A 26,775-nucleotide genomic window follows, 5' to 3' on the forward strand; every position below is an offset into this window, starting at 1 on the left:
ATAAAGTCCACCGTGTCAGAAAAGCAGTCAGTCTACCCCTCCCCAGTTTCCATCTGGGTATCTTTGTGCTCCTGGTCATTTCTTTCCCAGAAATTGGGGGATATGGTCTCAGATGAGAGGAGTGGGTTTGGATGTCCCAATATCACAAATGGTAAAGATGAAAAACATGAATAAGATGGTTGAGTTTATCTTGCATATGAGGCCATGTGTTGTAAATGGTCTTTCCTTGCTAACTTTCCTGACTCTGTAGATGTATCTTGAAGAGTGAAACATGAGGACACTGTTTTACTCAGTCAGAACCTAGAGTCAAGTTTTTTTCTGTTATTTTCTCAAGACAATGCTACCAATTAGATTTGTATGCATCCCATTTGTCCTCACTTGATTCCCATCCATGTTCTCACTTTCCCCAAGGTGACCATTATTCTGATTAATGTTCATATTCCTGTAATGCATTATTAGCATTGAGTGCTGGGTCTGAGCCAGTCCAAGGTCTGGAGAGCTATGCAGAGACAGAAGTGGACTCCAGAAAGAGGCCCCTGAATCCTGCCATTCCCTCTCCAAGGTACCAGAGTTTGCAGTTTCCAGGAATTGCATTTGATGCAGATTGTAAATTACAGCATAAATATGTATTTGTGTCTTAAATGACTTTTTTAGTTTGGACAATGCCCTTCATCCTATGACTGGCATACTCCAACACACTCATTAGCCCTTTGTTAACTGACACTTTGAAAACATGCAGGCTCAGAGACCATTGTTAAGCCATCCATGGGCTTTGTTTGACCATGAGGGAGATTTCTCCACCATTAAGTTACCAGGTTCAACAGGTCCTGAGCACCTGCTTTGTGCTGTTTGCCTCTGAAGATCAAAAGATAAATCAGGATCTTTGCTCTCAGGATTTAGACTACTGGTAATTCCAAACACATATAAATTGACAGTGTAAGATATGGTACCATAAATGCTCAGAGTGAAATGCAAACAGAATACAATGAGAGCTTAGAAAAGGCAACTATGAATGTTGATGGGTGTGGTGGCTCACGCCTGTAATCCCAATACTTTGGGAGGCCAAGGTGGGCAGATCACTTGAGGTCAAGAGTTCGAAACCAGCCCAGCCAACATGGTGAGACTCTGTCTCTACTAAAAATACAAAAATAAATAAATGAAATAAAAACTAGCCAGGCATGGTGGTGGGTTCCTGTAATCCTACCTACTTGGGAGGCTGAGGCAGGAGGATCACTTGAAACTGGCAGGCAGAGGTTGCAGTAAGCCAAGCTTGCGTCACTGCACTCCAGCCTAGGTGCCAGAGTGAGGCTCCATCTCAAAACAAAAGAAAACAAACTATGAATGCTGACGGAGAGATTCAGTGGAGGCTTTGAAGAGATGACACTTGAGCCTGATATGCAAGTTTTCCGTTAACAGTGAAACAGGGAAGTCCATGCTAGGTAGACATAGCAATAGGGACAGAGGCATGGAGGCAGAAAAGCATCCTGTGCTAAGGAATCATGAGGACTCCGTATGACCAGAGGGCCAGAGCCTGGGAAGAGGCAGGGCAGAGGTGGCAACTGAGTTAGGTGGGGGTGAGAACCTGGAAGGTTTTGTATGTTGGGCTAGGAAGTGTGGGCTTTATTTGCCTTTCAGTAGAAGCCATCAGAGGTTTTTGAGAAAGAGACTAACAGGAAATAAATGCAGTGTGTTAGAGTACAGAGGAGTGAGCCTGGAAGCCAGGAGTTCAAGTAGGAGGTCTTCTCATAGGTCAGGCAAGAAACAGTCACAGCTTGGGGCAAGCCAGTAATGGTGGGAAGAGAAAGGAAAAGAGGGGGAGCGATTCACATCGAAGGGAGTCCAGTGATGTGAATGGGGGACCAAGGAGTAGGCATTAAAGATGACTCCAAGATTTCCAGTGAAGGAGCTTTTAACTGAGTAGGGACAGCAACGGAGTACAGTTTAGTTTTTATTTTTTTGTGTTTGAAGAAACACTTCTGGTAGTTTTGCCCATAAAGCAGTTAGAGATGTAGGCCTGGCACTGCAGAGAGAGGTGTCGGGATAGAGATTTAGATTGGGGAGCCATCTGTCTAGGGGAATACTTGAACTCATGGAATTCAACTGCACAGGTAGAGTGCCAGGCAGGGCAACTCTGCACAACTGGGCAGATCGGGCCCTAAACAACTCTAGGGAGTGCCACTGCATCCTAGTCATCGTAGATTTGTGTAATGATAATGAATTTTCTGGCAGATGGCAGTCAGATGTCTTGAGAAAGGGGCACCTTTTTCTAATTTACACAAAGGTACCATATGGTGTGGCAGGAATGCTGGAATTAAACCCAGGCAGGAGCCAAGAACAGAACCTTAGGGAACCACCTATCCTTATAAGGGAGGGTGGAGGAGGAGGAGCCTCCAGAGGAGACACTTAGGAGTGGTGAGAGACTTAGGTAGGATTTAAGTTTGTAGTTGCCTCCAATTTGCCTGAAAATAGAGTCACCACACAGTGAATTCTAATCTTACTTTGGTTTAATGACTCAAGTAGAGCCTCTGCTCGTATTATCCATCAGTTCTTCCTTTTCATATAGCCGGTGAGTTTTCCTTGGCACTAGCAAGTGGGATAATTAACTGTCTCCATTTGGCTGGGATGTAGAATTATTAAACCTATGGTTCTGCTCTTGAGAGCCAATGCCTGGCAGGTGACCGTGGTCCAGAGCGAATACATGCTGCAGAGCCTCCTTTAGAAGGCCCACTGCAGAGCCTGCCTGGGGGGCTCCTAGGAGGGCAAAGGGCACCCTTCCAGGCCACTCACCTGTCACACCTGGCTCCAGCCTGCTAGAGGCAGCCCCCGACCCAGAATTGCCAGAGCCTCTCGAATGGCTCCAAGTCCTCACCTCTGAGGGCCTGGCAGGGTGAAGGAAGCTCCTTGCCTCCTGAACCACATAAGAAAGAAAAGGCATTCCCAGAGCCATAGCTTGGAGGCTTGGCTCTTTTATGGCATAAACTACAAAGGCACACAGCCTCCCCGATATGTGCCAATAAGATGGCACAAATGCTTCTTGCGAAAGAGAAAGCTTGTGCCCCGCCTTGGCACATGATCCTCTGCCCACACACACTTGTCATTGCTGCTTCCTGGCGCTTGTGACCTCCTTTGCATCAGTGGAAAGTTACAGGAGGAGAGATAGCACCACCTTCCTAGTCAGGAACGTGTCACGCAACCCAGATCAAAAACTTCAAGTTCACTTCTGTGTCGACGGGATCCAGGCTCTGTGGGCAGATAGAACATTGTATGGAAAGGCTGTAAAACTCAGAGTGAAACTGCAGTTTTTATCAGAGTGGCTGGCACTCTAGCTTGTTTATTTAAACCTAGATCAGGCAGTTGAAATGTTCTACTTTCAAATAATTCATGTTTTTCAGATCTTGAATCTTGGTAAATTTTTTTCGTCAGTTGATTCTGTGTTTCGTAATTTGAGGAATAGAGTTCCTTTTCTAATGGGAAAATACATCATTCGTCGTGTCTGTGGTGCTTGCTTGTGTTTTACAAACTCTACGTGAGCATAGGCTGTCTGGCTCTGGGGATCAGAAGCACTCAGGGAGCTTGGGGGACAAGATTTCATACACTACATCCAGAAACTGGGCAGATGATCACATGCCCTTTTTTTTTTTTTTTTTTTTGCTTGTTTGTTTGTTTTTTGTTGTTTAAAGTAGGGCTCAGAAGCAGAGAGGGAAAGAGAATTTTTCCACAGCCTCAGAGAGAAAATCCAGGAAAATCCAGGAGTAGAACTCATGAGGCTGAGGTTCTGGAACTGTGTTCCCAAACTGCCTTCTCTGGAAAAAACGCAGAGGGAACCAGCCGATTCCTGGTAAAAAAATTTTGACTTACTGACTTTCAAAAAGAAATGAGTTCCATATGATGGGAATTGCATTCTTTGATTTGGGCTTAAAGGATTTTCTGAGCTTTTAAATGGTTTCCTATGTAATATTCCATCTCTTCTGGTTTGGGAGTTTTCCATGAAATGCCTTTTTTTAAAAACCCAAAGCATCAAATGAGCTTTTCAGCTTGATGAACTTAAGAAATTTCATCATTCCTTTTCTTCCTGACTGACCTTTTAATTTTATGCAGGATGTGATTTGTCTTGTCTGGTTTGTAAGGATTTTTAATTACCAACCACACACATTAGTCACTGACTTTTGTACCTACAAGCCCAATTTTCTTTGTTTTGGGCTTTTTGAAATAAGTTTGTTTGTTCATTTATTTGGAGACAGGGTCTTGTTCTGTCACCCAGGCTGGAGTGCAGCAGCATGATCGTATCCTCAAACTCCTGGGTTCATGTGATCCTTCCACCTCAGTCTCCCAAGTAGCTGGGACTACGGGTACACACCACCACACCCAGCTAGTTTTAAAAAAAAATTTATGGAGACAGGGTCTCACTGTGTTGCCCAAGCTGACACTTACAGTAACAGTAGAATCAGACTGAGAGCTGGAAAAGGAACAGCGCAATGGGATTGGTAGCATAAAAGATTTACCACCAGATGCAGAAAGCAGTTCTCACCATTGCTTCCTCATTTCCTCAGCATCCACCATGCACAGAACCTTACACTTTACACTCAAGGAGTGTATGGATAAAGGGAATACAACCAAAGTTTAAGGTAAGAAACTCAGAGTTTGTTCAGTTCAGTTAGTACTTAATTGGCTACCCAGCCTTGTGCTAGATACCTTGTTCTGGGGCTAGAGAGCTGAAATAAGCATGGAGAAGATCTGCAGGGAAACCAACAGATACAGTCAGTGCAAGAAATGCTGTCGTTAGACGTATGTACCAAACACCATTGGAGCACAGGCAGAGAGACACCAAACTTGGCCAAGGAAGGGATGCAGAGGCTTTGGAGACAGAGACGCTTCAGTTAAGAGTGCAGAAGTCAGCCCAGGAGAGAAATGGTCTCTTCCATTTATCTGTGGTGGTAAACCAATGTGTTTTAATTTTTCCTTTTTCCGTCCAATTAGGACCAATACTTTTTATAAAATATATTAAAAGTAAATTACTAGAAAAATAAAATTTCAAAATACACATAAATCTGAAGCCCACGTTTATTATTAGATTCAGCAGACATATATTGTCATATAGTATGACAGTATGATAGTTTGCCATACTGTCAAATAGTTATAAAAGTTTCTAAAAACTCTGTGCCTCTACTCTTACCTCACCATGGGTCAGTGCCAGTTTGCAGATGAGCAGCAGTTTGTGGACCACACTTTGAGTAGCATTGCCCTGGGCAGAGGAGGACATATGGATATAGTGATTGACTGATGTGAGAAATATGGAGGCAATATCATCGTGTCCCATCCCATTAGTTTACAGATGAGGAAACTGAGGCCCAGAAAGGTGACAGAACTAAGACCAGACTCTGCTTTCTAACTCAAGACAGTTCTTCTTGTCCTTTGACTAACTCACCTGAACAGTCACCAGATAACACGAGCGTTCCAGCATGCCTGCCCCGCTTCACCCACGCCTACTGCCTCTGAAGAAAGGGAAGAATCTGTGTCCATCAGAAAGTGCTGGGGATAACAGGACACCAGCCTGCTGCCCAACCTGGCTGACCTGTCTGCTCACAGACCCTGTCTTAATGACAGAAGCCACTCCAAGAGTTCACTGTGTCCTTCAGTAGCCAGTTAAATTCATGTAAATCCTGTTTGGGCAGTCAGTGGAATTTTTAGTACTCCTCTCCTTTAAAAAAAAAAAAAGGAACAAAGGTTTTTCTCATCTATAAGCCAAACATGAGTGGCAGTCACCAAGCAGGGCACATTGTTATCTCTTGGAATCGGTTTGGTTCTAGACTGGTCTTGACGGATTGACACCTGGTCTGGGGTGGACTTGAGAGCCACAGAGCCACAAAGTGTGCTGTCCTGGTCTTAGGTCATCCCCAAGACAGGGGACTTCTGCAGGCAATAGCAGCTTCATGTTGGCCCTAGAGGTCCCAGATGGGTACCAGGGTCCCAGCACAAACCAGAATCCACCCAGCTCCCAACTAGTCCCCCCACATCCTCCCTAATCCTTCCTCACTGCGGTCTCCTCGGAACCTAGCCAAACCCAATGTTTGGGGAGGGATTTGCTGTTCAGATTAACAGCCGTTTATTATGGGCCTGCTATTTGCAAAACACTGTGTTAGGCACCGAAGGTCACTCCGAAATATGAAGATATAGAAATGAATGCAATGAGTCACCTCTCCTCATGGAGACTACATTTTAGGTGGAGAAATAAGTCATATAACAGCCCAGGCAGGATTTTGAAATTTGTTCTCTCTGCCTGCCTCCTTTGATCCCCATGACCAAGGAAGGCAAACACCAGTGCAGTGGCATTGATTTAAATTCTTAAATGTGAACACGGCACTTGGAGTTGATTGCTTATTTGTGAAAATACATGATAAAAATATTCATAGATTTAGACATGTCAAAAAGATTCCTTCATTTATCACAGAATTGTTTATAACAATGAACATTTTAAAAGAAAAGTCTGCAGGTGGCCTTGCATGATCTGGGTGTTATCACACCACTGAGTGTGTCAAACCAGCATCTGCCATTGGGTATAGGTCCTAAGCAATTAGACAGGGAGACGGTGAAGAACAAGGACTGGCTGTACAGTTGAATTTTATTTGATTACATTGTGAAGTACAGATACTGTTTCACTTCCTAGGAATTTTGTGTTTTATTTCTGGAGATTCGAAATTCTCCAGAATGGAAATAAAGTTCTCCAGCCACAGTGGTGGCATGGATAGCAACAGGATTCAGTGACTTCCCTCATCCTCCTTCAACTTATTCTACCTGCCAGAACCAGTCACCTGTGGTGAACCCAGTGGCATTTGATAATCTAGGATGAACCAAATGAACCTCAACTTAAACCTGCTTTTTGTCATTGTACCAATCTAGGCATTTGACACTAAACAGAGATCTTAATTCCTGTATCTTAATGCATCAGAATTTGGTCTTAGCAGAGATGTCAATAGACAGGGGTGTTGTGGCGGGTGGGGTTTAACCAGTTCTGGAGGCATTTTGCTTGTTGCCCCAAGGTCCTGGTGACAGACCATGACACTGTATGACCCATCTGGCCTTGGCTCCTGGCTTTATTACCCAGAAAGTAGTTTATAAGCCAGATGTGTCACTTAATAGTAGGCCTACCTGCCCAAAATGCAAAAGCTTGCAGTAATTATCTAGAATTTACAAAGCTTGTTTTTACTCTTTATCAATATCGATTCTGATAAAAATCATGACAATAGGCCATGTAGATATTATCTTTCTTGTTGATGAATAAATAATAGCCAAGGGCTCCTTAGCACTTAATGCATTCCAGGCACTATGCTAAGCCATTTGCATTAAATAACTCATAATTTCTATGAGGCAGAAACTGTTGTTATCTACATTTCTTGATGAGGAAATAAGCCCAGAGTGGTTAAGTAACTTGCCCAAGATCACACAGCTGGTAAAACTAAAACTAAATTCTGCTAATCAGGCTCCAAAGTCTGTGCCCATAGCCTCACAATATGCTGCCCGTTGAAATCAGACAGACAGATGAGATGTTGTATAACCTCCCCAAGTCCACCTGGGTAGGGGAGGTAAGCAGATTGAGGGAGGCCTCCGTAAAAGCATGGTTGGGAAGTTGCCCTTGGCTCATCTCTCTGTGTGGCACAGGGCTCCAAACTGAAATAGCCACTATTTATTGGGTCAAGATTAGTCCAGCATTTAGGCAAGAAGAATGTTAGTCCAGTCATCTGCTACTTTTGGTAGCATGTATGGTGGTGGCACTTTCTAAAGTAAAAATAACACACATAGGCTAAAAAATAAATTTTCCCTGATTTTTGAATTCTGTTTACTTTTAAGATCTTAGGAAGTTATAATGACTCACACTTGCACATTTAATAATGACTTTTATTAAGAATGCTATGACATAAAATTAGAAACATTCTTCAGACAGTGTCTCCACATGTAAGTACTTAGATATTTAAAGAAAACAACTAAATGGCTATTTGGGAAAACTGGGCCCTTTGGTTGCAAAACCAAGTGCTGGGGCCAGAGTAAGTGCTGAAGAAGTACCAGTGAGTTCTCCCAGGGGAGATTTCTTAGGGGAAAATGTGATGCCTTTTGCACATGTTACTATGGTGTGAGTCCAGTATTGGTAGGAAATCAGTAAAGTTCCCAGCACTTTACTGTGTGTGTTGCCATCTTGTCTAGCCCGTGATCGATATTCTAGAGATGATATGAGAAATATTCCAGACCTGACCTTAGAGTTTGTAATCCAATTGGGAGAAGCAAAGCTTTTTATGCAAAACATAATTAGAGAACCAAGCAATATCATCTGTAATGTAGAAGTAAAATGTGAGGTATGTTTTTAATTCCAAGAGCCTGTGAGTGATTCTGAACTACAGGCGTCTTCTTGGGTTTTTCAGAGGTTTCTGTTTAGATGGCTCAGGTTTAATCTCTCATGGGGATAGCAGGGAACCAGATGAGACCTGCTGAGGTGGCCACAGTTCTGATTCTAGTGGGCAGGCTGCCTCCCCCCTGATACTGCGTGAGGCGTTACTGATGCTGGCAACGGTTTGCGTTTAGCCAATTGCCAAAAGCAGCCTGCACATCCCTCCTGAGGTTGGTCCCGTAAATTCTACTCTTTCCTGTCGTAAAGCATTCCTCATCATCACCTCCCTTTTCACACTTTGTGCAAAGCCTTGCATTGGGATAGCAAATGGCTGCAACTTTCACTGCTTGCTTTTCCCAAGTCGAAGAAAAATTCCAATGCTGGCAAAGCAAGGACATCGCTATTTTCTGACAATTGAGTGTCTTCAGGGAACTGGCCTCAGTGCTGATAGGGGTCTGTATTCCTCTAGTAAGAATAGCACTGTTTCCATTAGAGGGGACCAGGATGGGTAGACAGGCTAAGACATCTCATTACTCTTTGCTCTGTGTATTTGTATGACAGCTCAGGTGTCTGGCTTACCTTCCTGAGGATGAGAGCCATAGCTTTATCCATTTAATAACAGCCACAGTGACAGTGCTGATAATGGCTAGCATTTACCTAGCACTGTGTGCCCTGGAACATTTAATAGTTTCACTCTATGAACTCGTTTGTTGGTCTTGGTGCCATGTGTCCAACATAAGGCTAGCAGGACCCATCTGTCCTTGCCCATCCTTATTCTGTGCCACAACCACCCCTGGTTGTGATTAAGATATTAATGTTAAAGAGGGAACTGAGTTCTGATTACTCATCTTCAAAACCATTCTGTCATCTTCATGCGCATGCCCTGCAGGCAGCCAGCCAGTAAGGGGTCCTTCATACCTATCCTGTTCCTGGCTGGTGGCTCTCAGAATCTGCCGTGGCTCTTGGATGCTGTTTGTCCTCCTGCCCTTAGGTGACTGGCTGTCAGAAAACCTTCATTTCCTTGTTGGATTCTGCCTCCAGGAAGCAAAGCCGACCCAGTGGTTTCTGTGGGTCAGCTGCACTTGGCAGTCTGCACTGGGGAAGATATTTGGCTTGTTGGCTGTTTTATGCCCCTTGGACTGTCAGGTCCAAGTGTACCGTTGGCCACAGCATCCAGTCTGTGTTATCAGAGCAAGGCCCTATGGTCAGGAGACCCTTAGCCGCCAAGGGTCTGTTGTCTCCTGGTGTCTTTGCCTGAAGTCCTCTGGCCTTCCTACTTTTCATCATTGAGTGCATCTATAAGCTGACCCGCTGCCAGGTATCATGTCTGAGCATTTTGGCAAGGAGAGTCCGTGAGAGAGGTTTTCTTGGCAACCATAAAATAAAAGTACTGTGAGGAGCTGCTGAATAAATTTGCACTGCTTTAGCCAGGGAATTTCAGCTCTCCTGGGTGGGATGGTGATAGGGGATGTGGAATGCAAAAAAAAAAAAAACAAAAAAAAATTATGAGGCTCAGCTGTCAGCTCGATGGCTCATTTATTTGATGGTCCTAAGGAGATGTATGTTTGGTACACTGAGGATGTTTATCAAACTCATTTCCTCTTGTATTTGTCCAGAGAGTTAGCAAATGGGGGTTTTTTGGTCTATTTTTTCTACCATGAGACAAAGTGAGGGGAAATCTCTCAGTCCCTTTGCTCAAGTTAAGTTGGTCCTGTGTATCTGCAGTGGTGACGGTGGGAACATACTGCCTACGTGTCAAGGGCATCGAACACCCAGAACAGGATGAAGACCAACACCTAGTCTATGGGAATTAGTTTGTGAGCCTGTGCCCTGTTTGTTTCTTTGTTTCATTATTGTTTTTTGAGACAGGATCTTGCTCCGTTGCCCATGCTGGAGTTCAGTAGCACAATTATAGCTCAGTGTACCCTCCAACCTCTGGGCTCAAGCAATCCTCTCACCCCAGCCTCCCAAGTAGCTGGACCTACAGGAGTGTGCCACCATACCTGGCTAAGTTTTTAAAAAAATTTTGTATAGCTGGGCACAATGGCTCATACCTGCAATCCCAGCACTTTGGAAGACTGAGGAGGGAGGATCACTTGAGCCTAAGAGTTTGGGACTAGCCTGGGCAATACAGCGAGACCCTATCTCTCCAAAAAATTAAAAAATTAGCCGGTGGTATATGCGTGGAATATCAGCTACTCGGATAGCTGGTGAGAGGATCGCTTGGGCCCAGAAGGTCATGGCTGCAGTGAGCTGTGATCACGCTGCTGCACTGTAGCCTGGGCTACAGAATGAGACTATAAATAAATAAATAAATAAATAAATAAATAAAATTTTTGTAGAGACAGGGTCTCACTATGTTGCCCAGGATGGTCCCAGTCTCCTAGACTGAAGCAATTCTCCTGCCCTGGCTCTGTTTTAAAGAGGGTAAAATAACCAGATTCAAATAAGAGTCATTTTTGTCATTTCTCATCCCAAGTAGCTACTGGGAGAAGGTATGAGGGGGTAGTGGGGAAGAGCCTCAGAAGAGCCTTGGTGACACTTACTGGGCTGGATATTGTTTTACTGACTTGCTTCATTATAAAATGAATTATTTTGCATTCAGCCTCATAATGATGAGTGTTCACATCTCATATACATGGTCTTCAGCAGATATTCCAATAGGTCAGTCTCAGGAACACCAGATTAAGTGTCTGTGAGGAGAAATGGCATAAGGACCTCATTTAATAATTAGGAATGCTGCTGCTTTTAGTAGGAAATTCATTTTCATACTTAAGTTCATTCAGACTTCAGGGACACATTGTGGAGCTATTGAAAATATAAATGCCATCCACAACAATCATAGACACTTAGTAGACACTAAGTAATTTCTGTGGTTAAAAAAAAAAAAAAAATGAACTGATGGCAACAAGTTCAATTCTAAGTCTACAAATGTGCAGGTTCTCTAAGCAAATAAGATGTTTTTTTCCAACATTCCCTTGGAGCCTGGGTTCCAAAAGAAATCCTTTCCACTCTGACCAGTGAGTCCTTTTCCCTGCACATCTTCCTTGGGAATTATGGCCTTAAATACTACAGAAACAAAAAAAAAAAAAAAAAAAGGATTAAAGCTAGAATATGTAAACACATTTTAATGATTTTTTTTCCTGGTTAACAAAGTAACACATGATTCCTGTAGGAAATTTAGAAAATCCAAAACAGAAAACAAAAATCACTCATAAGCATATCACTTGGAAATAGACTTTTATGTGTTTCCTCATCTCCTTTTTCCTCCTGTCTTTTCTCCTTTTCTTTATCCCTCTCCCTCACAATTGTAACAAAATTAAGAGAATATTGAAAATATAACTTTGTATCCTGTTCTTTCACTTAGCATTGTATCAGCCTGTATAAGTAAGTCATGAAACCCAGAAGCTATGAAGGAAAGATTGATAACTGGACTATATCAAAACAAAACTTCAACCAGGCAATAATATTTACAACCCATACAACCAATATAACAAATTATTACTATTCCGTAATATGAGCTTCTTAAAAAATAATCAAAAAGATAAACAACTCAAGTTTTTAAATGGTTAAACCATGTGAATAGGCAAGAAAAAATACAAATGGCCCTTAAACGTATATTCTTCTTAAAGCTTAATTGCATTAATAGTCAAAAAATGAAGTTGAAACAATGAGCTCATTTTTCACTGGCAGTTTGGCAAGAATTATAAGGATGATTCCATCTAGCCTGAACAAGGAAGCCAAAACATTGACACTTTCATGTGCTACTGGTGGGAATATAAATTGATGCAACCCTTTTGGAAGACAATTTCTCTACATCTGTTTAAATTTTAAATATTTATGCCCTTTGATGTGGCATTTCCACTTCTAAAAAAATGTATCCTAAATAAACACTCCTACAAGTGTGCAAATCATGTTCATTACTCCATTGTTTGAAGGTGCAAAAAATTTAAAATAACCCAAATGTTTATGTAGAGGAACTGGTTAAATTGTGGTACATTTTTATAATGGAATTGTATGCAACCATTATAGAGAATGAGCCAGAGGCATAGGAGGTATAAATACGTCCAAGACAATTGTTAAGTGAGAAAAGTATGTTGCTGTATAATATTGTGTTAGTGTAGCATTAAGAAGAAAAGATTGGAAGACTTTGAACCCATCATCATTTTCTCTGTACTTTTTTCAGGAATAATCAATTTTATATAATGAAAATATTACTTTTATAATCAAAAAAACCATTTTCAAATAACATTTAAAGATTCTGTTATAAACATTTCCTTACATTTTTAGTCCTTCATAAAATTTTGGCAGCTTTCATAAGATTCTGTCATAGACAAACCATAATTTAGCCATTCCATGATTGATACATAATTTAGGTTTTTTGCTAATTACATAGGATGCAGCAGCCAATATCTTTGTAAAATAAGATTCTTAATTTTACACTCACAAGAGTATCACATCACATAGCAGAGATTGAGAATTTAACCTGAAAAGAATTCATTGAGTTATTCTGAATGTACAAGGTTGATATTTTTCTAATCTTTTTATTTTATTAATTACTTGGTTTTTAAGATAGAGTTTCACTCTGTCACCCAGGCTGGAGTACAGTGGTGTGATCATGGCTCACTGCAGCCTTGACCTCCCAGGCTCAAGTGATCTTCCCACTTTGGCCTCCCAAAGTGCTGGGATTCAGGCGTAAGCCACTGTGCCCGGCCTTAATCTTTTTAAAGCTTACCTGGACTATAGATAGCCCATATGGAGGCAAAAGATTTGGGCCCCACTCTCTAGGTACACAGCTCCACTACCCTACTGTGAGTATAATTCATCACTAGTTTTTGTAGTCTCAGTGTAAAGAAGACCAGAGATCTTGGCCTCAGGAGATCCTCTTCCCAAGGCTCAGTCCCAGGCTCTCTCCTCATTTCATTCCTTCTCCCGAGGTGAACTCATCCACACCCAGGTAATGACTCAGATTTGTAGCTCTGATCCAGCCTTCCCTTTGACATCTAGCCATGTGTATTCAGCTGCTTATTAAATGTCTCCACTTGTATGTCTAAAAAAAGTAGCTCAATCTGTCCAAAATAAATTCTGTGATCGAGAACCTGCTGATACCTCCTTCCCTTTATCCCCTATATCCTTCCATTACTAAATTCCGTTGCTTTCCCCCAGTAGTTCTTGACACATCTAGTTCTCTTTACCTTACCGCCCTCCCTATACCAGGCCACCATCATTTATCTCCTGGATACTCTAGTAGTTTCCCAAATGATCTCCTCATGTTCATTCTCAACTCCTCTGATCTGGAGTCTTGTAAAATGAAAATCTAATATCACCCCTCTCCTGAGTCAGAGTTTTCCATGGTTTATTGGGCTAAAGACTGAAATCCTCACTGGCCCCTGCCTCATCTGGTCCCTGCTCTCTCCTGTCTCCATGCTCCCTTCTCTCGCCACCCAGGACTCCAACCACACTAGTCTTCATTTCTTGACTGAACCCCCTCACCTCTGTTCCTTCCTTCTGAAATTCTCCTTACCCTCACTTTGCCTTCTTTCTGTCTCTTCATTTGGTTAATAATCTTCACAGCTCAGTTCAAATGTCACTTTCCTGGGAAATCTTCCCCCAGTGCTAGGTCAGGCCATCCCTTGATCTGTTCCCATGTTTTCTTCTCATTGCACTCATCACAGTTGATAATTGTAAATTTACTTGTATGGTGATCTGTCTGCTTCTCCCACCATATATTAACCCCTTTGTGGGTAGAGATGGTGCCCCCTTTGCTTACTATTGTATCCCAAGATCCTGGCGTATGGCCAGGCTCATGGACGATACTCAAAGAACGGTTGGGTGGGTGAAGGGATGGATATCTCATGTCAGGTGATACTTGAATGGCACTACTGTCTAACTCAAGATGAAACCAAATGTTATGCTTTTGCTAATTCCGTGACTTTTCAAAAGTCTTTTGCCAATTTAATACAATCAGTCTTGCTTTGAAACAATTTTAAGTATAAACCGAGACACTCGAAACACAAGCCAGTCCTAAGTAGTTTTATTCTGAAATTAAGATCATAACCCACATTCACTCACTTGGCAGATGCCCCCTTTTCACACTTACCTACATGCTAGTTCCTCCTCCTCAGGGGAAGGCAGCAAATGATCTGCACATTTGACCACTTGAGAGATTTGCTGTGTACTCCCCTATTCCTATATCCTCAAGGACTGTAAAATCCATTGAACTCTTTATTTATGCACAAGCTAAGAAGCAAAGCAAAAAAGAAGAAGAAGAAGAAGAAAAGAACCTTGCTTTGCAGTATTTCGATGATGCATTTCATAGTAATATGCATAAAACATCCCTTTATCGTAGTGCCATCTTAGGATATTTATTGATTCTCTCAGGTGGTTCTTGTTTCAATTAAAGTCCTTTCGGGAAACAGTCTGTCAGGAGGATTGGCCAGTGACACCACTACATAGAAGGGATTGGGCCTGGTGTAGTAAGTTACAAGCCCAGGCCTTGGAGGTGAGCAGAAGTAAATCTGAATCCTGATTTTACCCCTGTCTAGCTATATGATCTTGGGGTAGAGCCTACTTCATAGGGTTATTTTGAGGATAAAATAATATGGATAAAGCACTTAGCATTTGATGAACATTCAGTGTATGTTCACCACTGAAGACACTGTTATTGTTGTTATTCACAAAAGCTTTTTTCCACGTTTTCTGGACAGACCCACAGACTCACCACCCCCAAAGGAGCAACAGACAAATGGCAGTATGCTGACAATCATAAATTGACTGTGTATTTTATGATAACGGATATCAAAGTTGTACTTTATTAAATATTATCTTTTAGATTCAGATATTAAAATGTTTATAGATGACATAGTTCATGTCTTGGATTTGTTTCAGAATAATCTGATAAAAGATGGATCAGGGAGGGAGGGAGTCGATGTAGAGAGGGAACATGTTTGGACGTGCAGTGGCAGCCGCCGAGGCTGTTTGATCGGTATGAGAGTTGTGTCATTCTCCCTACTTTTGTCTATTTTGAAATTTCCCATGATGAAAGTTGAAAAATATGTTAAAAATAGTTCATATAAATAGCCTCCTAGATTCATTCTTGTTCAAGGAGCCAGCTCTCCTCTCGCTTTCCTTTATTTCTTTTGGAAGAGTAACTGATTCTAGTGATCTAAGCAGTAAGACTCATGTCAATCTGTTTTATTACTCTCGGGATAGCTTATGGTGGAAACAAAATAAATCCAATTTCTGAATCTCCTTTGTCTTCAATCACTTGGGAATTCTCTCTGAAACTACTGTGGGCATTTTAAGTAACCCTGATTACCCAGCAAGAACAATGTAGCTTTCAGACAAGCACAGAGGATAGAATAACTCTTTCTACCCTTCTATGCTTGCATGACAAAAGCTGTAGCTATTAAATACCGGTGCTCAAATGAATGGCGAGCCGGTAATTGTGGTTTTGGCATTTTAGGATTTGAGCCTCTGCCCTGTATGAACTTGTAATCTTCATTGTGTAGCCTCGTTAAGTTCGGCTGCTGAGTTACATGTTGGCATAGGAAGCTGAGGCACTCCTAAGCCAAAAACTGACCTCTGCATATTTCAAACTAAAGTCAGGAGGCTTAGGGTGACTTCTTTTGCTTTAACAAAAAAAATAAAGGCATGATTTCCCTTTAGAGTGGAAGCTGACCGTGACTGTAAATGGCTCTGTAATCGTTGGCTTTGTTTGAGTCACCCCTCCGTGTTCTGCTCTTCCGTTTGGATGCCAGCCAGCACAAGGATAAGTGTTCTGCTGGATCCTCGTGGTTTAATAATTGACCCTTCAAAATCTCTTTCTTTCTCCAGCTTCACCAAAGAGAAGAATTTAAATTTTGATTTCAGGTTTCTTCTTTTCCCTCTCGAGTCTGTCTCTAAGGGGTAAAACATGTGGCTTTTTATAAGTTTAAGTACTTTGGAGCAAAGTTTATGGAGTGTCCTTCCATCCCCTAAAAATAAGATAGGCTCCAAGTTGGCCAGGGCAGTCATATTGGGGTCCATCTGAAATGCTTCTGTGTATCCCTTTGGTCAGCACCTCCTGCCAGGACCATGCTGGAGCTGCTAAGAAGGAAGACAGATGCACAGACAGAGCCTTCTGGAATACAGTGCAGGGTGTGCTATCATAGAAGTACAAACTGGGCACCCTAGTAGCAGAGTTGATATTACTGTGACTCTCTGGGGACATCAGGACAGACTTCACAGAGCAGGTATGAGATACTTTTGCTGAAGGCAGAACTGGTAACCGGGAATTACATTATGCTCTTTATTGAACCCTCTTGGGATCCCAGTTTGAGTGATCTGTCTTACTAGATAGCACCTGGTGTGAGAACAGCCATGGCGTTTCCTTTACGGCTCATACAGTTCTGAGAATGCCTAAAATTAGATTGAAATCAGGATTAAGGTGTCTAACCTGCCTTTGTGGCCTCGGGCATCCTGTGACCAGGATGAGTCACATTCTTGTCTTGCCCACTTGTGTCTTCTGAGAGCTGCGTCCCAAGACTTCCCCATGCAGAGCTGATTGTAATAGTTGACGGACAAAACTGATGGCCCAGCACTTTCCCTCCCTGCGCGATTCCTGCTGCCCATGACAGCAGCTGAGTAATAAGCAGTCAGACCTCTTACCTGGGACATTAGTCACAAGCTCTTAAGCAACTGCGGGTCAACTCTTGAGACCGTTGTGGATTTCTGTTAGCACTTGTTTCTGTTGCCCAAGAAGATCCTTTCCAAGACCTCAGCAGGCATACTGGCTTCGGGAAAATTCTGAAACTCAGTGACCTTGTTTGGAAATGTGAGTGACAGTGTTCTGGGCTCAGGTCCACACAGGCCTGGCTTGTCAGGCTAGGACACAGTGTCGATAAAGCTGGGCTCATGGGCTTTGTCCCCCCGGCTGTGCTCTCTCCTGGGGCTGCAGACTAGTGTGTCCAACCTCAGCCAGGTGCCTCTCTACTGTGTGCCCTCAGCCCCAGAAGAGCCAGGCACCCAGGCCTTATAGTGCCTCCCAAGTCAGAAAACACTTGTGGAAGAACTGAGAGTGTTGGCCTCCTTCACTGGACAGGACCCCAGTCATCCTCACCCCTGCTCCCGACCTGCGCTGCTGTGATCGCAACCTCTTGTAGGTTAAATTGGCTGTGCTCATATTGTGTGTGTGTGGTGGGGCAAGGGGAGGAAGCGGCTTCCACAAATCAGCCCACTGAAAACACTCACTTATATGGGACATGGGATTCTGCATGGAGAAGGGCTGATTTGGAGCCAGGACTGGGTTTGGGTTAGAGACACAGAAAGCTTGCTTCGCTGAAGTGGGTGCACAGGTACTCAGCATGCCTTTGCCTTATGCCCCTGACACCTGGGGAGGCTGCTGCTAAGAGCAGAGAAGTCTGTTCTACGTTCCATTGATCTGTGCCATGAAAGCTGTGCTGCTTTAACCACACTTACTGGGGATTCCTGGAATACCAGACTTGCTTTCCATTCCTGGGCATTTTCTAGTGGCCATTTTCTGTAAGACCTGCATGGCCAGGCTGTATCAACTCACAGGACACTGTGTGGAAACCAGTCATGCCAGTTCTGTCATCACCTACCTCCTCCAAGCCAGCAACGTGATCCAGGCTGGACAGACACCAACCTTTTGCCTTGGGCCATGCAGGCCAACAGACCTTGATTCTCACACTGAGGCAGGAAAATAGAACCTCAAGTGCCCTGATACAACCCACAGTGAATGTGACACTCCAGAAAGAGCAGTCAGCTGCAGCCACTGTGAAGATGCCACAGCGAGGGGGGCTCCAGGCGGCCCAAGGCCATGGCAGCCTCCCACAATGGCAGTTAACCACAAAGCTCCAGGCCACCCTAGTGACCTGCAGCCTCCTCGTCACTGATCAGCCTATGTGGGTTGCCTCTGAGCATATTGTTCCTTTAAAAACCAAAGTGTAAATGTCTCACCCAAAAGGCCAAGCTGCTGCTCTGTCCGGTCTAGACTGTGCCTGGGAGGCTAGCAGTGCCACCTTCCCTCTGTAACAGTGCCCTGGGGAATGGTTGGCAACAGGAGAACCCTGTGCCTGTGCTGGGAAACGGGTTGTTTTAAGAGAGCACTGCCTTTTATTTATAGACAGCTTTATCAGTACACGGCCATGTTCCTGCCGACCTTGAGGACTCTTTACTAAACAATCCTGCTGCTGAGTATTCACTTCCTTCCACGTGAATTTGCTCTTAGGGATTGGAGGAGGAGTGGAAAATGCCTTGAACCAGAGTCTCCATAATCTATTAGGCTTCTTGTGCACCTGGGGTACCCACAAACAAACCCTCTTCTCACTCTGGTTTTCCTTTTCCTGGTTAACATCCCCACAAACCTACTGGATTTAAGACAGAAACCCAGGAGTCATTTCTGCTGCTTCTCTCTGCCCATCTCTAAGTGATTATCAAGCCTTACTACTGATTTTGCTTTCACCAAAGCCCTGCTTCCTTTCTCCTGACTGACTCCTTATTTTCCATTCCATTCATCACTGTTCTGGTTCAGGTCTTAACATCTCTTCCCTGGACGGTTTCAGCCTCCCCTAACTGATCTTTTCTTGTCCAGCCAGGAATCAGTTACTCTCTTAATTAGGGAGCATCAGGAAGTTCTTTTTGCCTAATATCTGAAAATCAAAATTCCTTAGTGTGACATTCAGGACCCTTCATGGTTTGAAGGACTTAACTTTCCTTGTAGCCCTGAGATTTTTCATGGCCCCAGCACTCCTGTGTCCTGTGCTGCCCGCCCCTCAGCCTCCTCACCATACCCAGGGTTCTCTGAGTCCACCTGCTCAGCCACACCACTGGGCTTGTTGCCATGTCCCCGCCCCATCCGCCTCTCCATGGCGGCCTTCTCACTCCCCCTTCTCTGCCTGGGAGACTCTGACTCATGCTTTCAGACCCAGCTCAACTTCTACTTCTGCTGTGAGGCTGTCTCTCTCTCCTCCCACTGGAAGGAATTGTTCTCTCTTATGTTTCTCTCGTAGCACTTGGTTCATACCTTCATTATGCCACTAGGATGATACAGCAATTGGTGTGTTGCCCCTCCCCTGCCCCTCCCCTGTCTATCCTGTCCATATGTGTGTGTGTGTGTCTGTATATAAGATATATATCTATTTGTTTTACACACACACACACTTCTTTCTTTTTCTCTCTTTTCATTTTGGAGACAGGGTCTCACCCTGTCGCCCAGGCTGGAGTGCAGTGGTACACTCTCAGCTCACTGCAGCCTCAACCTCCTGGGCTCAAGTGATCCTCCCACCTCAGCCTCCCAAGTAGGTGGGACTACAGGTGCATGCCACCATGCCCAACTAATTTTTGTATTTTTTGTAGAGATGGGATTTCACCATGTTGCCCAGGCTCATCTCAAACTCCTGAACTCAAGCAATCTACCTGCCTCAGCCTCCCAAAGTGTTGGGATTACAGGCACCCGGCTGACAAGTATTTCTTAAGTACATTATGCCAGGCATAATGGCGAACCACATAAACACAATCCCGGCCGTCATGGAGCTTCTAGCCTAGGAAATATTTGTCTCCCATTACACTGTGAGTTCCTTGCAGATGAAGATCAGCTGTGCTCCTAGTGCCTGTCACCACCCCTGGCACACAGTGGCCACCTCCCCTATGGGTGTTCACTCTGACTCTGATGGGTAGAGATGGGTGCTAGAGTGAAGGGTGGGGGATAGGCTGAGTACAAGGTAAGTGGAAAGCCTAGAAAAGCCACATTCTGCCCTCCGTTTTTAAAGGACAGCCCACATTTTCCTGTGGTTAGCCCATTCTTAATGGGCCCATCATCTTGGAGCCATGAGGCAAATTCTGAGACTTGATCTAAATTTGTCATCCAGATAGCACAGAGAAGCTCACATGGCCGCATGTGGCCGTACTTGTGTGTGTGTGTGTGTGTGTGTGTGTGTGAGTGCCCATTCTGAGAGGTGGATGGTTTGGGGTCCGGCTGCCCTATCTCATGCTGCTCTTTGTATCTTTCAGAGATCTGAAACTGGACAACGTCCTGTTGGACCACGAGGGTCACTGTAAACTGGCAGACTTCGGAATGTGCAAGGAGGGGATTTGCAATGGCGTCACCACGGCCACATTCTGTGGCACGCCAGACTATATCGCTCCAGAGGTGAGTGCAGCTGCTTGATGCAGCTCTGAAATCTGAGCTCTCCAGTAACTCTGACCAGAAATGCCACTGGCTGCTTTTATGTGCTGCAGCGTTGGGAGCAGTGTTGAAAGCCGACACCTCTAGACTCGTTTATGGCTCATTGGGCAAATGATGGCTGCAAATGGCCTAAGTCACTCTAATAAGAATTTGAGTTTAAAAAAAAAAATTTGTAGATTTTGCAGTTGCTTTGGGCTTTAGCACTAAATGAAGACAAAGTGAACGCCACTCATGGCTATTTATTTTCCTCTTTGTCTCTACTTAGTGATTTAATTTCAGCATCATTTAGCAGAACTAAAGAAAGGCTCTTGAATCCTTCCCGTATGAGTGAGTGAACCCAGTCTCCTTTTTTTTCCTCACTGATATATTTCCAGAACCCTTTCTGTTTGGGATCTGCACGAGCCCATCACTGTGGCCCAATCATAAATATTTGCTCACCATACCGGAGAAGGCATCTCTGAGTTGACCACAGGGAAAACAGACCACTCTGTAGAAGTGGAATGAAATATGCATGCTAGCACAGGAGACTTTAAAAAAAAAAAAAAAAAAAAAAAAAAAAAACTTTGATATTTCCTAGTGCATCAATTTCCCTAGTTATGAAGAACACATTTGTTAATCTGATGTATGAACCACCTTCTCCCGCTGCCCCCTTTGCACAGATCCTCCAGGAAATGCTGTACGGGCCTGCAGTAGACTGGTGGGCAATGGGCGTGTTGCTCTATGAGATGCTCTGCGGTCACGCGCCCTTTGAGGCAGAGAATGAAGATGACCTCTTTGAGGCCATACTGAATGACGAGGTGGTCTACCCTACCTGGCTCCATGAAGATGCCACAGGGATCCTCAAATCTGTAAGTTTGGCTTACTCAGCTAGCTTCTGATCTATTGCAGACCAGCTTGTTTTATGTGCTTCTGGTGTCTTTTCAGTGCCTCCCACCAGTAAACCACTAGCTCTAACTAAAATTTGTGTTCTAATCTAAAGAAGCAAAGAACCAGAGTTCTCTCAGGCTGTTACCCTCTCTTATGCAATACACCCTCTCTTATGCAATAGTTATTTTGGGGCCAATTTTGATAGTCCTTGATAACTTTGTTTGCCAAATAGCAAGTATTTCTAGCACTTCAAACTTTAGTTGAGGGGAGGTGATGTTTCCCCTTCATACAGTCAGGCCACGCCAGAGTTTTGGGTCAAGCGAATGCCATTCCCAGCCTGTTATTATATCAGTTGTGTTTCTGTTGGCATCTTCAAGGAGCAGGATGAAGGGCCTTTCTCCTAGGGCTGGGAGAGGAGAAGGAAGATTTTCCAAACCTCTGCAGATCTCTTTTGCCTCCAAGTTATTCTTATGCAAGCCAGGTGCCACGCCCAGGCTGCAGGTGCAGTGTTGTAATGGATCACGTTGAGAAAGTCTTTTCTGTGTGTGCATTTAAGGCACTGTGCTGGACGCCTTTGAATTGAGGAAAAACATGTATTGGACGCCTTTATGTTGAAAATAAAGTACGTGTAATTTGGGTCAATTCTGTAACCACATTAGTTGAGTTCTAAAATCATGTTTTTTCACCTACTATATGCAGAGGGGATATAAAGGCAAATAAAAGATCAGTTGTTCGAAAAGGGATAAATCAGAACAATCTATATTCTGTTGGATAGTATCTATGGCATAAGAATTACTATCCTTAAGTTATATCCTTTCAGTAATTTGAGGCAAACGCAAAATGTGAGAAATATTTGCTATCTTGTTGAAAGACTTGTTTCTCTTTAGAAACTTCTAGCCCTATAATCAGTGCCATTTCAAGGACATTTTTTATGTGGGTCACTGTGTACTGGGGCTGAAGGCTTGATTGTGCCTGAGAATTCTCTACATCACTAAAAGAGGAATAATCACAGAAATCCTTCTGAGGCAAATATTACCGAAGTGAATCATAACACATGGCTCGATTCTCAAGCTGAGGTGCCAGTACCCTCCTGAAATTGAGAAAGCATTAATCTCACAGAAATAAAAATCTCACAGTACTTTGGGATTCTACCAAATGTCTCCTATCTAACATGTTTTTGTAAGAACAGTTCATTTTTATATTAGTGGAAATTTTAGAGGAAACCATAAACATGGCTTTTATAATTTTATGGGAAAAAAACGTCATAGAGAAAGGCTTGTCTTCGTGGATTTGTGCCATGAAGTTTCTTAACTTCCTGAAGGGAAATGTACTCACCTGGGTTGGCTGCAGCCAATTTTGATAACGTAAACCACGATAACACAGCCTCATCATGCTGCAGAGGGAGGCGGACTTTGCATGATCATTTTCCTACTTCCGTGGCGCAGAACCGGGCTTTTTGCGAAAAAGCATGCCAGCCTTCTGTGACCGGCAACAGCCACCTTCATCATACTAACGGTTTTCCATACCCCACATATTTAGTCCAATTACTGTAGCTGATTTAGTAGTTTTTAATATTTAGACGAAGGATCCCAGAGTTCATAATTCACATGAAAATACTGGTTCAAGCCATAAAGAAATGCCTGTTGTCAGCATTGGTCACTAGGCTTGGTACCATGAAGGGTAGGAAATAAAAGTCAGTCCATGCCTCAAGAAATTTTTGTATTTAGAACTCAACTAATGTGGTATAAACACTGGATTAGCAATCCAGATCAGTGTTTCTCTGATAGATACCATATGCCTTTTGAATCTAGGTCTAGTAGAAATCTTAAGAGGCCACATCACCATTTGGGTTGGATATTCCTAATTTTTTGTCTTTACATTTTTAGAAGTCCTCAACCTTATTCTCGTGTTTCAGAGTCCTCTTGAGAGAGTTCTTTCCAACTAAATCTGAAATTAGGTATCATTCCCTTAGCCTAGAACCTAGGACAAGTACTAAGCAACGTTAAGATTCATATGGAATTTCTAAGACTGTTTCTTTTTAACCAGGTGAGCTCAGTTACTTCAAGCTATATCTTTTATGTAAATATGGATATTTTTGGTAACGAGCAAATATATTATCTAGTAATAGCCTCATGGTCTTTCCTCCAAGAGGAAACAGCCTCTGGTGCCTAAGAAGAATCGCATACGGTGGAGACTGAGTTGTTCTCTCTCCTTGCAGGTTCACTTTTGGGAAGCTACAAGTCCCTTCACTTCTCTTTATTTCAGCTCCTTTCTCATGCCAGCTGCTCCACTGATGGAGGCAGCAGCTGCGACTGTTACATATCATGTGTCTAGCACTCATTTGCCTAAGTGACACTTGACACTCTCTCTGGGCGTCTTCCACATAGGAAGGAGCAGGGGCTCTGGGCTCACAGCGCAAGCCCTGCCTCCCACTCCTGTTACCTTCCGGCTGGGTGACCTTGGCGAGCCTCTGTGCCTCTCTGAATCTCAGCATCCTTGCTTGTAAAATAGAGGTAATAAAATCCATACCAAAGGGTGATTGTCCGGATTATATGAAATAATATAGGTAAACTTCCCGGGCACACAATAAGCATTCCGTGTTTTCCTCCTTCAAGGCATTTACCTTCAATGTAATTTTCTTAAAAACACTTAAATATTGTCAGATAAAATTACTAAAAAAAAAAAAAAAATCACTAAGAGGATTTCTGGGAATTTTTTTTTCTTTTTCTTTTTTTCTTTCTTTCTTTTTTTTTTTTTTTTTTTGTGCATTTTACTCTCCATGCCTAAAAACAAGAAGCTTAAATGGTATAGATGAGAACATTCAGCTAGTCTTTGCAGGGGACTGAGACATTTAAATAGAAATGTGATCAAAGAGAAGAAAGAAATATTCAGAGCACTCAAGACTAGACTTGAGGAGACACACTGAGGAGGGAAAGGCATCAGAATTGGGTTGGTTAAGAACCTGCCTCCAGAGCAGAGCTGCCTGGGGGCAGATCTTGGCTCTTTGACTAATAGGCTGTGTGACATTGGGCAAATGGCATAAGTCTTGCATGCCTTAGTTTCCTCTCCATTTCCTTGGGCAAATGGCATAATTCTTCCATGCCTCAGCAGGTGGGGTATCCAGCCCACAGGGCTACTGCGTGGTTGGCATGAGATAACATGTGTGGGTGCCTGAAGCAGTGCTTGGCACAGGGTACCTACCAGGAAGTGTCCTGCACTGTTACCGCTGAGAGCTGCATGCATGAAATGAGTTTTTTGCACTCTGTCCTTATCTCTGCAGAAGTATTTGTCATATTAGGAGGAGGGTTTGAGATAGCAAGGCGTGCTATGCCAACCACTCAGGCTGCTTTCTGGCTCTAATTGCAACTTGATTTAATTAGGCCAATATAGTTATTTTACTACCAGAAGAAAACTTAGAGATTCTCCATTCCCACCCCCTCGTTTTATAGGGGAGGAAACCATGAAGCACTGAGAAATTGTGACTCATCAAAGGCCATTTAACACATTACTTAAATCAGTTGGGGCCTTTGTGCACTGCTGATGAGGATGTAAACTGGCGTGGATAATGGTATGGTGGGAGGTTCTTCAGAAAATTAAACAGAATTACCATATGATCTAGCACTTCTACTTCTGGGTATTTGCTCAAAATAATTGAAAGTGGGAATTCTAATAGGTATTTGTACACCCATGTTCACAGCAGCATTACGTACAATAGCCCAAAGGTAGAAGCAACCCAAGTGTCCATCAACAGATGAATAGATAATAAGATGTGGTACGTGCACTCTGAACAAGCATTCATTTGGTTGCACAGGGCCAGATCAAGGTATACTGTGTTCTTTACCACTATTGACTTGACGCCTTTTTCCAGAATTTTGTGTCCACCCAAGATCAGACATTCTGGGAGCCTGGTGACTTCAAGAGTTCCTGATGTGAATAGTTGAATCCATCGGATGGTGTTTTGCATAGTTCTAAAAACAGTAGGGAAATCATGAGTGCTAAGTTGTGAACTGTAATTATTTGTCTTTGCCCTTAATTTTATAGTTTTGTGTGATCATTAGAAGCATAAACACAGAATTGTAGAGCTAGAAATAGTTTAAAAATATTTTGTCCACATTTCCTCATCTGTGGATTAGGAAACTGAGGCCCAGAGAGATGAAGGGACTTTACATATTAGAACGGAAAGAACACACCCTAGACCTCATTTGACTCCTGCCACTGGTTTTCAGTCTGTAAAGGTGTGATAATAACACCTACGGTGCGCACTTCAAATAACGCAGTATACATGAAAGCGTTTTCCAGGTGGAATGCACAATACAAGAGTAAGTGATTAGTATTGCTAACTTGTGAGTAGTAATTTCACAACACACTTAGAGGTGTTATTATCCTCATCTTCTCCTTGAACAATTCAGCAACATCATCAAGGTTATTACGTGCTTAATTTTACACAAAGCTGCGGTAGGCTTTTATTCCTAAGGAAATTGTATTTTTGTTTTTCCAGGAGCTTTTAAATCTTGACCAAAGACGCATAGGTGGGGTGTAAATAGCCAAATAGATATTGATCTGTTTATTTATATAATAGGCTTATATCAACGTATACGTGCATAGCAGGCATGGGTTCTGCAATACTCAGGTTCTGTGCGAGGTGCTAGAAATCCAGTGATGAGCAAGGCAAATATGATCCTGCTCTTGTGGAATTCACAGTCCAGTTGGGGTGGGGAGGGAGAAAGAAATTTTAAAGAGCAATTGTACCTTAACTGTATACTTACAATTGAATGAGAAAAAAAATTAAAATCCAAAGTTCTTTGAAAGCATTTATTTAACAGGCAGATCTAACATGACCTGGGCCACCAAAGGAGGCCATCTGGAGGATATGACATTTAATAAAGACTGAAGAGAAGTTAGGCTTGAAAGTGTGCAGAGGTCTTGAGAAAGGAGCAGTTCATTTGAGTAGCTCAGTGGCAGCCTGGTTAGAGTGTGATGAGCGAAGGGGTGGGGCAGTGAGAGCTTCAGGGGAGGAGGCTGAGGGAACAGTGAGAGCCCAAAGGATATCCTAGGCCACACGAAGGAGACTGGACTTTATCTGAAGTGCCAACGTAAGTCTTTGAAGAATTCCAAGCAAGCATGAATGATGCAATCACTACTTCATGTGCAAAAGATCACCGTGGCTATTGTATAAAGAGTGGACCAACAGACTGAAGTATTTACTGATTAAGTGACTTCCAGGATTTCTTTCAAAATAATTCAGGAGTTGTGGGGAGGAACAGATGAAACAAGACTGGGCATGTGTCAGTAACCATCAAGACTGAGTGATGAGTATACATGAGGGTCTGTGTTACTGTTGTCT

The 26,775-nt window shown here is 43.1% G+C and overlaps 1 protein-coding gene across 1 annotated transcript in view; it reads left to right on the forward strand.

Annotated features, from left to right (window-relative positions):
• Positions 1 to 26,775, forward strand: part of PRKCH (protein kinase C eta) — a 420,060-nt gene that overhangs the window by 378,445 nt on the left and 14,840 nt on the right. The window contains exons 12-13 of the mRNA XM_025391616.1: positions 20,390 to 20,528; positions 21,224 to 21,412. Of these exons, the coding sequence (XP_025247401.1) occupies positions 20,390 to 20,528; positions 21,224 to 21,412 (328 nt within the window). The remainder of the gene's footprint in view (positions 1 to 20,389; positions 20,529 to 21,223; positions 21,413 to 26,775) is intronic.

Source organism: Theropithecus gelada, chromosome 7b (assembly GCF_003255815.1).
Source record: "Theropithecus gelada isolate Dixy chromosome 7b, Tgel_1.0, whole genome shotgun sequence".
NCBI lineage: Eukaryota > Metazoa > Chordata > Mammalia > Primates > Cercopithecidae > Theropithecus > Theropithecus gelada.